Raw genomic sequence first — 18100 nt, 5'->3', positions numbered from 1 at the left:
CACTGAAATTTTAACTTCTCAACACAATATGAACAATGCAGAATGCTCCCCTCTGAGTTCAAGATGGCTTATCTTTAAATGTTCGTACTTTTTTTCTTCTCTTGTGTCCAGCTAACATGCCACTGTATGCTATAGAAGGCTGCTGCCCACCCTGCCGTGGTAACTCTGACCTGGCAGACAGCCCAGATTGCTCTGACTGCAGCAAAAAAACCCAAGGTAGGACCATGCTGACGAGCAGTACTGGCATTTAAGGGCTTTGTGACTGACTGGATTGATACTTAAAAATGAAGAGCAGAAAACAGCAAAAGCATGCTGCTGAGCTGCAGGCACACAGTGCATTGCTAATGCTCCATCACCAGAATAAGCAGGGCTTTACTTGAGTAACAGTAACTGACATGGGAGATGCCACTTTCTCTCATTTACAAATATTCTTTTAAATGTCCATGCTTTTCATAAAACAGTCGACTGGGAAGTACTTATTTCAACGGATAGGAATCTGTACCATCCTGTCAAAATCACCTCATTGACTCTGAAATAGCTACAGCATCTTACGTACGGAAGACTTGTAGAGTGAAGAAATTTGCTTATTAAACCAAACTGATACAATTGTGAAAAGCAGGCTCAGGCCACACAACTTCAAATTTTACTAGGTGCCAGAGAGTTAAAAATGTAAGTATTTCTGAGGTGTTTGTGTTTCTAGCCTAAAGTTACGAAGTAGGTTTTGTTTGTGTCCCACTTAGCTTTTCTGCTTCTTTCTGACTATTCCTAACGTAATAAAGAAACACAGCTGTCCTAGCAACCCCTCTTTGCCTTTATCCTGATACCATCACAGCTACAAGAGCACAACTGTGGTACTAGAAAGGTAAGGCAGTAACTCCAACACGTTAGAAATCGTACACTGACCTAAATGTTCTACTAGGTCATTTAAAACAAAGACCGCCTCCTACCTGACTGCACATAATTTCTTTTTTTAATTGCTGTTGTCAGATGACTGTGTATTATGATCCACTCTACCACCCGAGAGGAACGCATAAACCACTTAACTTTCTTACCGGCTGATTTTGCTTCTCCTTTTTGTTGGAACCATTACATGTATATGGAGAATACGGCAAGCCAAAGCCACAGCTGCTAATAAAGGTGGGTATGAGAAGCAGATGAATCAATCCAAAGCCTTTCCTTCCCACGTGAGCAACTACCGCAAGAACACAAACTGTCAGGAAGATCAAGTCATGGAGCACAGAGACCGAGACTGGAGATGAAGATGATGATATAGCATATATGGGACAGGATGGCAACCATTCATTGTAAATTTAAAAATGGATTCTTGAGGGACAATGAGGAAGATGAGCTTGAATAGGATGGAAGTTATTCATTTAGAGAATCCCTTACTAATTTATGGATTTTATGCTCTGCTGCCTTACTTACAAAATTACTGCAGTAACTTAGTTATTTCCTAGTATGCTAAGCTCAAGATTTTAATGAATGCATATAATGAGAGGGGCATGGTTTCTAAAAACATACTGTTTTTGTAAAGCTTACATAAATATTTGATAGGCTTTTAAGCAGAACTCTAGATGTACACTGCTTAGGAGATTACGTTTCTGTCTATTGTGCAGAGAGCAAATCCCTTCCCAATACATATGTGTGTGCGTTGTAACTAATAAAACCATCTAGTCAAACTGTGCGTGCACACACTGATCAAGAACCATGCCAATCACTGCCAAAACACGCAGAGCTAAACAAGATGGGTGTATTTATCTCCATGGTGAATGTCACTGGGATGTGGTGCCAGTAGTTTACTCTTATAGAGTTATAGTTGCAAAACAATTTATAATAGAACAGGTATTTTACCCATTTTTTTTTATTGATATCATCTGGTGCACCTGTGCTTCTCAAAGCCAACGTGTTTGTCCTCTTAATCGTGTAACATGTTTCCTGGTGAAACTACACCTATGTTAAAGATTTATGGTTGTGAATCTCCTCCAAGTACCTCCACTGTATTCGTCATTTGTATGAAAAATATCTGAAATATTTTATACTTCATGAACCTTCAATTAATCTTAATTCCAGTGGTTGTTAAATAACGTTTCATCACACACACAGATTTTGGGTTTACTGCAAAGGGAAATATAGTCTATAAGTACACTGGGAAAAGGGACTTCTTTCAACATGAGAAAAAACTTATTTATTTTGAGGGTGGCAGAACACCGGCACAGGCTGCCCAGAGAGGTGGTGGAGTCTCTGGAGACATTCCAAACCCGCCTGGACGCGTTCCTGTGCAACCTGCTCTGGGTGACCCTGCTCTGGCAGGGGGTTGGACTAGATGATCTCCAGAGGTCTCTTCCAACCCTGACCATTCTGTGATTCTGTGATCTCGTCTTTTTAACTACCTTCTTGGGCTACAGGGAACTGAAATAAGCAGAGAGCACTTACAACAGAAATTTTCTATTTATCTTCTAAATGGTTCAGCACTTTCAAACTATGCCAAAGGGAATAAATAGCACTCAGTGGGTAATTAACCTAAAGGCACACAACAATGTGATTTTTTAGCATTACAGAAATACAATGCATCATACTACAGAAAAGGATGCTCTTTACAGTCCTTTGCTGTGAAAGAACAAATTCTTTGCAAAAGCCACCATGAAAGTGCTCTTACTTGTTGTCAGAATGGCCAGGTGGCTAAGAGAGTAGACTGAGCCTCAGAATAGCTCCTTTACATTTACAATAATTAACAGCTCCAGAACTGTTAATCACTGAAATTTAGCTTTTTACAAAGAAATCAAATACAAGAAAGACTAATTTTTATAGCATAATTCTTTATTGGACTTTTTTCGGTGTCAGATATTCCTAAAGACCTCAGAATTCTTCTGTATGTAAGTTTGAAGGAGTTCTGTTGATTCCAGTTTAGATTTTAGTCTCTTAATCATTGCACCTTCAGTAAGAAAGAGGAATTCAAAATCATGTGACAGATTAAAAAGGACAAAATAGGGACCTATATTTATCAAAAAGAAAGCAATATAATAACAAGGTACTTTGGAAAGGCACATCTGATCTGTCACTTCAACTCAAGTTCTTATCTGGAGGAGTTCTCCAGGAAAGACAAAGGGAGAAACAAAAAGAATGAAAAATAAATTCAAAAGGTAATGCTGAAAAAGACTATTTGTGATATCCTACTTTCCTACAATTGTTTGGATTAATATTATGTTTTATTACTGTTAGTAGTTTATATAACCTGATTTACATCAAATTTCATAGGCTTAATCCAAGGTACACCTGAGCAGCCTTAAATCCCTACAAAAAAGGAACATAGCAAGCATTTTGTTTATGGGCTTTCAGACTAACATCACCATTATTTTATGAAAACTTTTGTATATATAGTAACCCTGTGAACGGTTAAAAAAAACAAACCCAAACACAAACAAGGAAAAAAAACCCCACACAAATAAGCATTTATTTTTTAAAAAAAACTTTTTCTTAAAATAACTTGGTCTACATCAGTGCAAAAAATATTGTAACAAAACTACATTTCTGACTACATATCCAAAAAATGAACAGCTCTGAATTCTTCTCAAATGCCAACTCTTTTCAGAGGTTCTGGCATAACATTTCAACCATGTTTTGGATGTACCAGCTGCAGGAGAGAAACAGTACTGGTATCTTCTTTCCTCCCAGAAAAGCAGTGCTTTTGACAGGATTCAAATGACAGCTCGGATGAGGAGCCTGCTCCTAAGAGGAGAAGAGGAGGAAGACTGCATGATTTTATGCTGTATGGGCAGGCGGAAAATGTCCATGTTTGACAAGATGGCAGATAATTGCTTTGAAGGGGTATTCTTGAGAGAGCAACAACTAACCCATGGATAAGATTAGAAGAACATGTTATCACAGAATCACAGAATCTTCAGAGTTGGAAGGGACCTCTGGAGATCATCTAGTCCAACTCCCCTGCTAGAGCAGGATTGCCTAAAGCACATCCCTCAGGGCTGCATCCAGGCGGGTCTTGAAAATCTCCAGAGAAGGGGACTCCACAACCTCCCTGGGCAGCCTGTTCCACTGCTCTGTCACCCTCACCATAAAGAAGTTTTTCCGTGTATTTGAACGGAACTTCCTATGCTCCAACTTGTGCCCACTGCCCCTCGTCCTGTCATGGGAACCATTGAAAAGAGTCTGGCACCATCCTCCTTCAACCCACCCTTTAGATACTTGTATGCCATAATAAGGTCTCCCCTCAGCCTTCTCTTCTCCAGGCTAAAGAGTCCCAGCTCTCTCAGCCTTTCCTCATAAGAGAGATGCTCCAGTCCCTCAATCATCTTAGTTGCCCTACGCTGGACTCTCTCCAGCAGTTCCCTGTCCCTCTTGAACTGGGGAGCCCAAAACTGGATGCAGTATTCCAGTTGTGGCCTCACCAGTGCAGAGTAGAGGGGGAGAATGACCTCCTTCGACCTACTGGCCACAATCTTCCCTATGCAGCCCAGGATTCCATTGGCCTTCTTGGCAACAAGGGCACATTGTTGGCTCATGGATAATTTACTGTCTACCAGGACCCACAGATGGTTCTCAGAACTACTTCTCAGCAGGTCCACCCCTAACCTATACTGGTGCTTAGCATTCTTCCTCCCCAGGTGGAGGACCTTGCACTTGCTTTTGTTGAACCTCATTAGGTTCTTCTCTGCCCAGCTCTCCAGCCTGTCCCGGTCATGCTGGATGGCAGCACGGCCCTCTGGAGTGTCAGCCACCCCTCCCAGTTTGGTATCATCAGCAAACTTGCTGAGGATACACTCTGTCCCATCATCCAAGTCATTAATGAATATACTGAACAAAATTGGACTGAGTATTGACCCCTGGGGGACACCACTGGCTACAGGCCTCCAACTAGACTCTGTGCCGCTGATCACAACCCTCTGAGTTCTGTCACACAGCCAGCTCTCGATCCACCTCATCTAGCCCATACTTCCTCAGCTTCCTAACGAGGATGTTATGGGAGACAGTGTCAAAAGCCTTGCTAAAGTCAAGGTAGATGACATCTACGGCTCTCCCCTCATCCAGCCAACCAGTTATAACATCATAGAAAGCTATCAGATTGGTCAAGCATGATTTACCCTTGGTAAATCCATGCTGACCACTTCCAATAACTTCCTGTTCCTCAACGTGTTTGGAAATGGCATCCAGAATGAGTGGCTCCATTACCTTCCCAGGGACAGAGGTGAGACTAACCACTCTGTAGTTCCCTGGGTCCTCCTTCTTGCCTTTTTTGAAGATTGGAGTGATGTCAGCCTTCCTCCAGTCCTCAGGCACCTCTCCTGTTCCCCATGAGCTTTCAAAGACGATGGAGAGTGGTCTAGCGATAACATCTGCCAGTTCTCTCAGCACTCGCGGGTGCATCCCGTCAGGGCCCATGGACTTATGAATGTCCAGATTGGCCAAGTGGTCTCTGACCCGGTCCTCCTTAACTGAGGGAGAGTCTTCCTCTCTCCAGACCTTCCCCCTTGCCTCCAGGGTATGGGATTTGTGAGAGACAGCTTTAGCAGTGAAGACTGAAGAAAAGAAGGCATTCAGTAACTCTGCCTTCTCTGTGTCTTCCACCACTAGGGCACCCGTCTCATTCATCAGTGGGCCTACATTTTCCCTAGTCTTCCTTTTTCTATTGATATACTGAAAGAATCTCTTCTTATTGTCTTTAACTGCAGTGACCAAGCTGAGTTGTGATTGAGCTTTGGCCCTTCTAATTTTCCTCCTACATAGCTTTGTTATATCTTGATAATCCTCATAAGTTGCTAAGCCCCTTTTCCAGAGAATGTAAGCTTTCCTTTTTTTCCTGAGGTCCAGCCAAAGCTCTTTATTTAGCCAGGCTGGTCTTCTTCCCCATCAGCTCGTTTTTCGAGACATAGGGATGGCCTTCTCCTGTGCTTCTAAAAGCACCTGCTTGAAGGGTTATAAGGAAGAGAATTGTGAGGAAGACTATTTTTTTTTAAGTGGCATTTTAAAAATAGTGGTCAAGAATGCCCAAACCAGAGACCTACAGCGCCATATCAATTTTATAGTGTTTTCACTTAGAACTGCCTGTTGAGAGTGCACAGGGTGACCAAAAAGAATCATAAACTTTACAAAAGGCACTTTGTCCAAGAGCTACTGACTCAGAGGGAATTGTTCATTAGTCACTGATACCTCTGGAGAAAGTTCATAGAAAACAGCACCACCAAGGAAACCAATAATAAACACACACGGAACACAGCACAAAAGGAACTGAAATACTGCTTTCTTTTTATGGACTTACTGTGTCTATGCCTTTTACGCTGTCCTGAAAAAAATAAGCTAGAGAAATTCAAATCCACAGCTGTTCAAATCCACAGATCCTGAACCCACAAAGCCAATACTTCTTCTCTCTAGCCTCCCGCCTTCTCCAGCCACCATTCTGAAAAAGATGTCCTGAAGAAAACAAATACATTTTGAAAACAAAAAAAGCTTCACAAGCTTTTCTTCATCTCAAGGCCTTTTTCTATTTTCTTCTTTCCTCACTCTGTAACCCTTTCTTTGCTATTCTCATTTATCCATGGAGTTTCCCAAGCCCTAAACTCCTCTTTTGATAGGTGCATTTTTTTCTTTCCTCCTAGTAAATTATCTCTTGTTACTATCACATTAATAATGCTCTTTCAAAATGAACTTGTAAATTCACCTCTCCCGCACAGTTTTATGACTCACCTCTCATGTAATCCAGTAATTTGATTTCAAAGGGAAGCGTAGGCTACCGGTGCTCTTTATCATTTCTCTACCCAATGGAGTGTATGTATACGGGGAAAGTTCTCCTCTTCCATGACTCTATTATGAAGTTTTGCCAGAAAGGAAGTGGAGTTACAGTCTCAGTGCCTTGAGGCCCAAGTCTCCTTCCCCCACAGGCTAGTCCCTAAATCAGACCACATCTTTGCAGTACACCATGCAGTTGCCTCCGGGTCTTGTGTGACCATTATTACGTGGCATCTGGGTAAGGACTCAGGGTGGAATTTCAAACCAAAGAGAGCAATGAAAATATTAAAAACTCACCTACGTAAGTTACCACAGAAGCATTTCAAACGGGTTTTGAGATACTCGGTTTTCTTATGACAAATGACAGGTATTTAAAGAGAAATATGTATTTGCATTGTATGTACGGGGAAGGGAGGGAGGGAAAGGTACATTTCTTTCAGCAGAGTAGTGCTGTGTTAACCCTGGATTTTTCATCTACCCTCAACCTAAAAAACCACAAGTGTGGTTTCGTGCTTGAGACTTAAGGAATAGTCAGACATGCAACCTGATGAGGAACAGACAGATGTTCTGCGGGTTTAAAAGGACTTCTGAATAGAAAAACTAAGACATTTTTTCAACTCAGATGCATTTTTTTTCTACTTACTAGGTATATAGAATACCAAAGATGCTAGGATTAGGAATTAGGGTTTAACAGCTTATTTAAAGTGCTGAATCAATTTAATACAAAATATTGTAATAGCAGTATTACCTTTTCAAGAACCTAGAGGTGGATACACAAGCTATCACTTCTGCAATCAAACAACAGATGACTGAAGGTTCTGGCTGGACATACGTATTTGCAATAAACTAGATAAATTTCTAGATATTAAGATCCAAAATTAATAGTAGACACCATATGCACATGTAACTTCTGCTGTCTTTCCAAGTAGGTGCCGTATGTTCCTACTTGCATTGGTTGTTTCCTACCACTCAGAAATATTTAGGGAGTTGCCTAATACACATCTAAAAACTGATTTTAACAAATCTCCCAAGACTTCATTAATTGTGAACACAATGGAAGATTTTTCCCTAAGAAAGTATATAATGTTGTAAAGTAGGCACCAAGTACATCTGCTCTCCATTGTCCCTTTTCAGAATAGGTTTAAGCAGCAGCCAGACCTCCCTGATCAACAAAACAGATGCACTTATTTTTTCTTTGCATGACTTTGCAATTTATATTGCACATTCAATTCAGTATTGAAAAGGGAAATAAACATTCTTTTATTGTTCCTCATTTATATTATCTATTCAACTTCTCGATAAGGACTTTTCTTTTGCATGAGGAGTTCAGGTTCTACACTTCTCTAACAACTGTTATGTTAAACTGTTCTTTGTCAGTTTTTTTCTTGAGGTCCTCCATCCTTGCTCACTGCTTGTACCATGACCAAAATCCCCATCCAGTTATTTTGCTATATCCTTTTTTCTCTTTCTTGTCACTTAATATGATCTTCAATTCCAATTTTTCTTTTTTTTTTTTCCCCCCTGGACCTTATGCAAAAAAGTAATTCCTTCACCTAGGTTCTCACCATTAGGAAACAAAAATGCTGAATACAAATCTCACTGTATTATTGATTGCATTGAATTGTGCCTTCCTCTTTCACTTACAAATCTGAGCACCATGGAAGAAGCAAAACAACTGCAAACTCAAGAACACATAAAAGATACTAAGCACTTGGCTATTCTGAGCCACAAACAAGAAGCCAAAACTAGTCCCCAACCATTATAGATCAAGATAGAGATCATTACCTTCAGTTATGCACTTAATTAGATAATAACTGCCATTGTTAGCAATGTTTTTAAAGCTCCATCCCATGAGAAAACCTAAAGAGGCCACAAACCTACCCAACTGTTTCTCTGGAAGAGTAGATAACTTAAGTTTTCCAACCATCACACGAGCAAGTACAGCCTTCTGCTTATTAGGTGGGTGTTTTTTTAACACGATTCTTCTCCCTTCAGAAAATGCAAGCATATGTGGAAAAAAGGTTATACTCTATATAAAACAAATCCATTACAAAAGACATCTGAAAGGATTCTGATATTTTTAAATTTTGTTTTCATTACAGAAGAAAAATGGTAGAAAACCTAGATGCTTGGACATTAAAGTGATGAGTATTAAAGAAACGCCCTGAACAACATTAGTACTTAAGGATTTCTCTCTCTTAAATCCATTCCTCCAGCCTGGGCACTCTGTTGTTAAAAGCATGTTTTCTGACAGATACCAGCCTGCACTGAGGAGTCCACTGCAGATGACATAATATAAAGGTCTACACATTAACAGTTGCCAAGAGTGAAACTATGAGAGGGCCTTTTTCCCTGAAAGAGGCCAGAGCCAGAATAATGTGTTTTAAGATACAGGTTTGATTCTCCTTCAGCAGCAGCACAGAAATCTTTGCCCTGACCTAGATGAATGTTTAACAGTTGAAATAGAACAGAGGAGACGAAGGCAACTTCTTCCATCTGAATCCTAAAAGAAACAAGCAGCTTTAAACAGTTTTGAAATAAATTGCATAGATAAGTCAATTCACGGGTTTCAGTCTGTGAATTCTAAGGCTGTAGCTCCCGTAAGTTCTGACTAAAGCAGTGTGGTGGCTCAATCCTGGCTGGACACCAGGCACCCACCAAAGCTGCTCTATCACTGACCTCCCCAGCTGGACAAGGGAGAGAAAATAGAATGAAAGGCTCATGGGTCAAGATAAGGACAGGGAGAGATCACTCAGCAATTACTGTCCCGGGCAAAACAGATGCATCATGGGGAACTTAATTTATTACCAATCAAATCAGAGTAGGGTAATGAGAAATAAAACCACATCTTAAAACATCTTCCCCCCACCCCTCCCTTCTTCCCAGGCCCAACTTCACTCACAATTTCTCCACCTCCTACCCACAAGTGGCACAGGGGGATGAGGAACAGGGCTTGTGGTCAGTTCATCACATGTTGTCTCTGCTGCTCCTTTCTCCTCAGCGGGAGGACTCCTCACACCCTCCACCTGCTCCAGTGTGGGTCCCTCCCACAGGAGACAGTCCTCCACAAACTTCTCCAGTGTGGGTCCCTTCTATGGGGTGCAGTCCTTCAGGAACAGACTGCTCCAGCGTAGGGCCCCCATGGGCTCACAAGTCCCGCCAGCAAACCTGCTCCAGCATGGGCTCCTCTCTCCATGGGTTCACAGGTCCTGACAGGAGCCTGCTCCAGCACAGGCTTCCCGCAGGGTAACAGCCTCCTTCAGGCATCCACCTGCTCCGGCATGGCTGCAGGTGGATATCTGCTCCACTGTGGACCTCCGTGGGCTGCAGGGGCACAGCCTGCCTCACCATGGTCTTCACCACAGGCTGCAGGGGAATCTCTGCTCCGGCACCTGGAACACCTCTTCCCCCTCCTTCTTCACTGACCTCGGTGTCTGCAGAGTTGTTCCTCTCAGATATTCTCTCTCCTCTCCAGCTGCCGTTGCAGAGTTGTTCCCCTACCCACCCACCCACCCCATTCCTTGAATACATTGTCCCAAAGACGCTACCACCATTGCTGATGGGCTCAGCTTTGGCCAGTGTGTGTGTGGGGTCCATCTTGGAGCCAGCTGGCAATTGGCTCTATCGGACACAGGGGAAGCTTCTGGCAGCTTCTCACAGAAGCCACCCCTATCCTTCTGTCCCCTGCCCCCAGCTACCAAAACCTCACCACAAAAACCCAATACAAGCACAAAAGTCCCCAGAGCCAGTTTTCAGACACACCGGGAAGGTCCAACAACTTCTCACTACTCTTTTCTGTCAGTCGAGCTTTTGAGGCAGCCACCCCACAAAGCTTTGCATAAGACTGTGACAACTAACTTCACTAGCCATGGAAAAGGAAAGGAAACCTGTGACAGGAAGGATAACTTCGTCAATTACAGTTCCTTTATTAATGGTACAGTGCAGCAACATCAACTGAAATAAATAGTTATTTGTACATAATACAAAAATATAACCCTTCATAAAGTTTATACTGTGCCAGGAATTATGTACTGAGCTTCAACAGTTGATACATAACATTTTCTCTTAAATAATATGGATAGGTACACTCAGCCAAATAACTATAATAATATTTAATTTGAAGACAAACACATGAAGAGCCATTTATTAGTTCAGTGTATCCATACATCACATCTCAGCTAAGACTTGAGAGCAAACTAACAGTTTTTCAAGTTTTCCCTTTGCTAATGTTCACTATCAATAGCACAGTGGTTCTATAACCAAACGCTGAATTGAATTTTCAATAGTAGCATTTATTAGCAGATACAGAAGAGTATTACTCAAACAACCAGCTTAAGGCACCGTGGTTTACACAACAGACACATGAAATTACTGGCAAAAAACAATTTAAAGAAGGCTATGAGTGTTTAGCTACAGTACTGTAATGAACAACAATCTATTCTTTAAATATATTCTCAACAATATATTCAGTTTACTAGTGCGGCTTTTGTTTATTCTTTAAAAAAAGTAAAATATAAGATTTTGACATTATTACAATCTCTAGAATGCCTCAAATTTTTTTTAAAAAAAATTATCCCTTCATCCCTGTTTTAAAATGTAAAAAAAATCTGTCACTCTTGAAAGACAATTCTTTTACAGACTTTTCAGAAATACAGTTTCCAACATGTTGTATAGTAAAAGTCCTCTAAATTATTTTGTTCTCCTTTAAAAGAAAGTATATCTAACTGCTGATAACTGCCCCTCCCAATTCTGTATTCCATCTGTGCCTATCAACAGCAGTGGTGAACAATTAATTTAAATTAAATCAAGTTTCTCCTTAAGTCCTACAGAGCAAACACAAGTCCTTGATATGCTCAAGACCTCCTCCCTAATAATATCTTACGATATCGACTGAAAAGTAAAACAATATGAAGGAGAACTAACAACCTGACAGCACCTGCCACAAAGACCCAAATGGCTACCTTGTCAAAACTCTCTTAAAACCAGAGTGAAAAGTAGGATTCCAATAGGATAGGCAAGGAGTAAATTCATAAAATTGCACTGCAGAAATTGTGCGTTCCAAGTTGTACATGGTAGTTCAGACAGAACTACAGCTGAGACACATCCACAGAACCATTCTGAATTTCAGAAAATGTTCCAGCCACATCACAAGCCAACATCAAAAGATTATGAACATGACAAAGTCACTGCAGCTTACCTAGTTCCACTCACTGGGTAGGGGACAGAAAAATTTATCAGAGAGAAAAAAAAAAAGAGTAGATGTGGAATCCCACATTACATACTTTAAGAAGTATTTTCCAAATTACTGCCAATTCTGACAATACACGCTCCATTTATGTATCCCCACATTTCAGAGTAGGACCGTCTGCAATTACTTGTAATAAATAGCCAATACCCATTGTAGTGTTGATATAGTATTCCATGAATCCCCAAAAAAACTTTCATTTGTGTATTGATCAACTTGGTCAGCCAAAACCTTGGTTCTTACCTGCACTTGGTGCAGAGAGTTGATGAGATTTCTCTGTGCCTTACACTAACATCAACCATTTTATTGCCAGTGTACTGAATAACCCCAATGTTCTCCCCAATCTCCTAAGACAAATGCCAGCAGCACATAAAATGCAAAGTTGCCTTTTGTCACCTCTTCTGCCTTAAGGCTCAACAAGCAGAAGTCTTGTTATACTGTTTCTGCATCTTTTGCATATGAACCTTTCAAGTTTATCAACTTTCACAGTCGTTCATTTCCTACATTTCAGTGAAACACTTCCTCAGAAGTAAACCAGGTCAGGCATTGTCCTATGTAGTCAGCTATGAAGTGTATCTCAAGATTCCAGTAACTCAATGAGAAACAGTGATTTCATCCATTTCAAATACACTTAAAATAAATAATTTCAATTAAAATAATGGCTTTAAGCTTTAATCACAACAGCTGCCGTAGCATATAGAAAATAAGAACTATGAAGAATTAGTCTTGCTATTGTTATCTAATCATTGGCTTCCTGCACCACAGGAAATTTCTGACTCAACTAATAAGCAAATTTTTCTAAATTACTAGCTAAAATCCAGATGTAAGAATGACAAAACCAGGAAAAGAGGTTGGAATAACATTCTGTATGTTAAAAACAGACATTGTTCACTTAAGTGAACTATCCATACCTTATGGTCAGAAGAGGTCACAATTAACTTTGGTCATGTTCCGCACGTGCTCAGATCTCTGAACAACCGGTAACTTTAGGATACACAATTTACCTGGGAGGACTTAAACCAGTCTTCTGCTCCTTTTGCATGACTGGATTAACGATGAATTAACACAAGGAAATTGAAATCATCTTGTGTGGTTGGTTCCAACCTCAGTTACCTAAATAGACATATGACAACAAAGTACCTATAGAAGCAGTGCAAGCATAAAAGCTCCACGACAGGGGGGGAAAAAAAGAAAGCAAGAAAAAAAAAACAGAAAAGCAGCATGGGTTTGCTCAGTGGTTGTTCACTATTTTGCCTTCTGGCAGATGAAAGAAGTTATCTTCTTTGAGTTTAAGATGTTCTGGTAAATCTAGCTGTCTTTTTGCTTCTTCAATGTCTTCCTGAATTGCTGAAATGAGCGCCTCTGCAAAAGTTAAGAATAGGGATATTTAAAAGTTAGTTTGAATTCTAAACGTACAATAGTAAGTGAAAGTAACGTGTACCACAGAATACTAGACAGCAATCACAGAAGCAGAATATAATTACCACCATAAGGTTTGAAAGGCAAAATTATTTGGTTTTAAAATGCCTTTTTTTAAAAAAAGAAAAAAAGATGCCAAAGTCGCATTTTTCACTGTTATAAGCACTACCCTCTCCTTGTTGCAAAAGACATTTTAGCAAAACATCAACAGAGTTTCATGAACTGTTTCAATTCTAACATAGCTGCATTTTAAAAAGAAATTAACAGACTAGACTAATGCTTTTATGACAAACCCATGATTTCAAAATTAATCCTCAGACAAGTGACACAACAATACCATTTTTAGTGTGATACATCGGAAGATGTAGGAGGCTTCATTTTTTTTTAATTAAACCAACTTATACATTTAGCTTCTGAAAACATTTTACTGAAATTCCAAAGGTTAACAGATAAAACATCTCACTACGGAAAGAGACAGTGAAGGCACACTACTTGCATCAGTAAGACAAATAAGAGGATAGTTTGAGGAAGACCTGCAATACTGACCTAAGGAATCAAAGTTTTTTTCCGGTCTAATATATCCAATTATGACTATACTAAGAATTTCTCCATAAAAGTCTTCTTTGAAGGTGTGGATAATGTGCGTTTCCTAAAAGAAGAGAAATAAGTTGGCATTTCTGATGAACTTTGAGCTAATTTCCTTCACTGTAAGGATGTACACCTAATACCCCTATTTCAAATTCTCCCCAATGCATACCAATAAAAGGGACACTTAGTTTAGCATGTATAATGCAAGATTAGATGGCTAGGTCTCCTCCTTATGTTAGGAAGGAGAATTGTACTTTGCATGGAACTTAAGAAAAAATACTCAGAGTATTCCGATAGCCAAAAAAAAAAATAAAAGAAAGCCATTACTTAGGAGAAATGCTTCACTGCTTCTTGCAGCAAATCACAAAGGTTAACTATGAAGACTTTGATTGAAATAGTTGGCTTAAGAAGAACTTTTACAACCAGCTCACATGGGAACTGAATGATAAAATTTGAGGAGTGCAGTCTGAGAGATGGTTCCATCTTATGCTCAAACCATTTTATGCACATCTCCCTCTCCAAAATAGGCCCACCCATAGTATACACCAGCAGAGATACCAGATTTGACTACTTGCTCAGAAAAGTTATCCGCAAACATTTTAAAGAGTACTAACACATTACTAAGTCTTCAAACAGTTAGAGCCTTAGAAGCAAGAGATTCATGCCCAAATAAAAGCATTTTAGACAATTAAAACAGAGCTCTGCAAGGCTCAGGAAGAGGACCAGCACCTGACAGGAAGAAAAACACAGCTGTCACAGCTCAGCATTTTAACTCAACTTCTCCATCCTATTATTATGTACCCTCAAATATTTATTCTGTATATCAAGCCACATACATGGATCCTCGTGTATGGTTTCCATCATTTAAGAAAAGAAATAATAGAAAATCATTACAAATTAAGATGCCCCAATGTGTCTTATTTGACATGTGGATAGATTGCAGAGAACAACAGAGTAGTATATTCCAGCTCATGCTGGTGTCTCATAATGAGTAAATTCAATGCATCTATCAAGATTATGTTTAGTTAGCTATCAGCACCATAAGCAACCACCATTTCAGAAATACCGTTAAAGTTTTATTTTGGAAGTATTTAATTAATGATGGAATTGGACAAAGAAAATAAACTTTAGTTACCTTCAGCTGGCTGCTGAGAGTATTTTCTTTTCAGAATGCAAATATATGATAGAGATACCACATACATTTCTAAGAGCAAACAGGATTTTCAGATCTCATTTATGGATCAAATTCTGCTTATCTTATTCAACACCTGGCTCATTGATTATAACAAAAATCCCACACAAAGCAAAATTCTTACCACTGATTTCTTAATATTCTTATAGAAAGGATTCCATCCTATGCTCAAAACCATTTTATGCACATCTCCATTTCCAACACAGGCCCATCCATAGTATATACCAGTAGAGATATCAGACGGAAAGCTTTCAACTACTTGCTCAGAAAAATTAGCTGCAAAAATTTTAGAAAGTGTAAAGTGTGAGTGACTTTGTGTAAGTCAAGGACATAACAGAATCCTCAAACACTTAAAAGCCAAGCTCTATCTACATGCTATTTACGAACAACGCTGATGATGATGATAATGATGCAATGTGCCATTTGGCAATGTATAAAATACAAAACAGCTTCATAAAATTCAGTCCCTGTAGTAATACCAGAATTATTATCACATCTCTTATGCATACTATGTTTTATAGTTATACACATTCTCTTCTGTAGTAATAATTAATAAACATGCAATATACCCAGTCAGAACGCATTTCACTCTTAGGATAGGTATCACAGCTTTAATACGGTGAAAGACTAGGAAAAAAAAATCAAGCTTCTTCTGCGCTATAAAATAGCAGCTCAGAATTGTTTACTTGTTAGTAAAATAATCACTTATGAATAAAATATGTAGAAATAAGTGAAATTATTATTTAGTCACCTGTCAGTTTTGTACAGGTTGCCTTTCAGAGGCGTCTGTGGATTTCTGGGATTTTCTTTGAAAACTATATATCTACAGTAAAATAAATTCCCTTCTGACTGAGGCTAACCTTCTTTCAAAATTACTATCCTACTTCTACTTCCCACGTGAGTAAGTATCATCATGCAAGACATCAACCTGATTTGAAAGAATTTATGCTTACTGAATTTTTGTCAAAGCTCACAAGCAGCCACAACTTCCCTCCCCTGTTCCCTGATACCAATATACACAACCGAGACAAAAATGCGGAGTTATTAACAGATGTTGTCAGAAGTCCAGTACCTGAAGACTGGTTTTATAAAGCTTCCTTGTCTGCTAGGTGTGGTGCAACTTGAGTGTTGACTTCAGTGGCTGTTTAAGATAAGCCAAAACTCACTTGAGTTACACCTCTATCTGTATTTAGACAACTGAAACAGAGATGAGCAATAGGAAAATAGATTTCTTTGCAGGCCAAGCCCACCTGCTGTTTTTTAACCTCTGCATTATTCCCATTGAACTTCCTTCCTTACAGCCATTCCCAATGCCTACTCCCCTTCTTGTTCTAATCTGAGGTTTTACGGGAACGGATATTTTCCAAGATGCCACACCGCAATACCATGCATGTGATCACTTATCTACATCCTGTACATCATCATGACGACCATTAGATGATGAAACGAACAAAAAACAAGACTGAAAGAAACCACTTGACAGAAGGGAGGGGGAGTGGGGGGAGGTAACACAAAAGAGGGTACAAAACTCTAAGCAATGTAGAGGGAAAGAAAAAAGTGTCAGAGAAGTGCTAACACGGAACAAGCCAAGCCTATTCACAGAAAGCGCAAGTCACGCCAACAGCGCAATTGTGCGGCACAGCTCGAGCGTGTCCCCACTTCACACGAGCCCGGTGACGGCCAGCCCGGCTCCCGCCCCTCCACCGGCCCGAGAACCGGGCGGCCCTGCCCCCGCCGGGGCACGGCGCGGCTCCGCTCAGCCAGCCTGGCCGCCGCGGGCCGCTGAAAGCCGCCGGGACCGGGCTCCCACCGGCGGGGGCACTGCGGCCACCCCGCCGGCCCGGGACAGGGTCTGCGGGCCGGGCCGTGGGGAGCCCCTCGCCGGTGGCCTTCAGGGCAGGCGTCACCCTCGCCGCCCCGTTCCGCCGCGCACCCCGCTCACCGGTGGGGATGCCCAGCTCCTTGGAGCCCCTGCCGAAGCCCTTCACCACCTCCCCGCGGCAGAAATACGGCAGGTGCCTCATGGCGGCCGTCAGGGCGGGCAGGCGACGCCGGCAAGAGCCGCCAGCAGCTCCCAGCCCGACGCTCCGCCGAGCCCCTTCCTTCCACCCGCACGCAGCGCTGCCCTACCGCCTCAGTCCCGGCCCTACCAAAAAGAGCGGAGGAACCAGGTGGGCGCTTTTGACTCAGACAACCCTCCGACAGGCACCCAAATCCCCCCTCAGGAATGGACTTGCCCACACGGCCACATCCGCCCCACCCATGGCGGGGAGGGGCCTGCGCGTGCTCAGTTGGCCCCGTTCCCTCCCAGCCCGGTGCCGCCGGCGGAGGCGTGTGGCGGCGTCCCAGCCATGCTGTACTCGGGCGTGGCTCCACCGCACCGGTCCTCGCCGGGTTCTTGGGCCGCCCGGAGAGAGCGTCGCCGTCTGCCTGGGGGCCGTGGGAGGCGAGCCGGGCTGGGCTGGGCCGGGCCGGGCCGGGCTGGGCCGCTCAGGGCCTGCTGCGCGCAGCAGGACCCCCGCCCGGGGGGGCCCCGCAGAGCGAAGCCTGCGCGGTGCAACGCGGGTCAATCGCATTGGGAGATCAAGCGAGGGCTTGTAGCCCGAGGGCGAGGCAGGCGGCGGCGGTCGCGGGGGAGGTGGCCTCCCTCTCTCCCTCCCTCCCCCCCCTCCCTGCTTGCCGCAGCTCGGCCCTCTTGAACCTGAAAAGCTACATCCTGTGCTCTGCGCCCATGCGTAGAAATAATGATCGTTTCTTCCTTGGTAACTCGTTTTACCTTTTCTTTCGGCAAAAGGCCCAGTGGTTCAGAGCACAGCAAACATTGGGCAAACCTCTGAGAAGAGATGTTTCTTGTTATGGGGTAGCAACAAGCTGTAGTTCCTTACTTAAAAACATTTTTACTGCCTTCTAATTTGCCG

The 18100-nt window shown here is 41.9% G+C and overlaps 1 protein-coding gene across 1 annotated transcript; it reads right to left on the bottom strand.

Moving 5' to 3' along the window:
- Nucleotides 1–10640: 10640 nt before the first annotated feature.
- Nucleotides 10641–17759, bottom strand: RFK (riboflavin kinase). Its single transcript, XM_054185728.1, has 4 exons — nt 17125–17759; nt 15307–15458; nt 13949–14051; nt 10641–13345 (listed from the first exon to the last, which is right to left on the bottom strand). Exons 1-4 carry the CDS (start codon nt 17204–17206, stop codon nt 13215–13217), a joined length of 468 nt encoding a protein of 155 aa, XP_054041703.1. The 5' UTR covers nt 17207–17759; the 3' UTR covers nt 10641–13214.
- Between the last annotated feature and the right edge of the window lie 341 nt (nt 17760–18100).

Source organism: Rissa tridactyla, chromosome Z (assembly GCF_028500815.1).
Source record: "Rissa tridactyla isolate bRisTri1 chromosome Z, bRisTri1.patW.cur.20221130, whole genome shotgun sequence".
In the NCBI taxonomy this organism is placed as follows: Eukaryota; Metazoa; Chordata; class Aves; order Charadriiformes; family Laridae; genus Rissa; species Rissa tridactyla.
This window is presented reverse-complemented; position numbering and strand designations above follow the sequence as displayed.

Coding starts and splice junctions, on each gene's coding strand:
- RFK (XM_054185728.1), bottom strand. CDS start 17,206: ATGAGGCACCTGCCGTATTTCTGCCGCGGGGAGGTGGTGAAGGGCTTC. Junction 14,052..15,306: donor AGAATATTAAGAAATCAGTG/GTAAGAATTTTG, acceptor CTCTTCTTTTAG/GAAACGCACATTATCCACAC. Junction 13,346..13,948: donor AAAAAACTTTGATTCCTTAG/GTCAGTATTGCA, acceptor TAACTTTTGCAG/AGGCGCTCATTTCAGCAATT.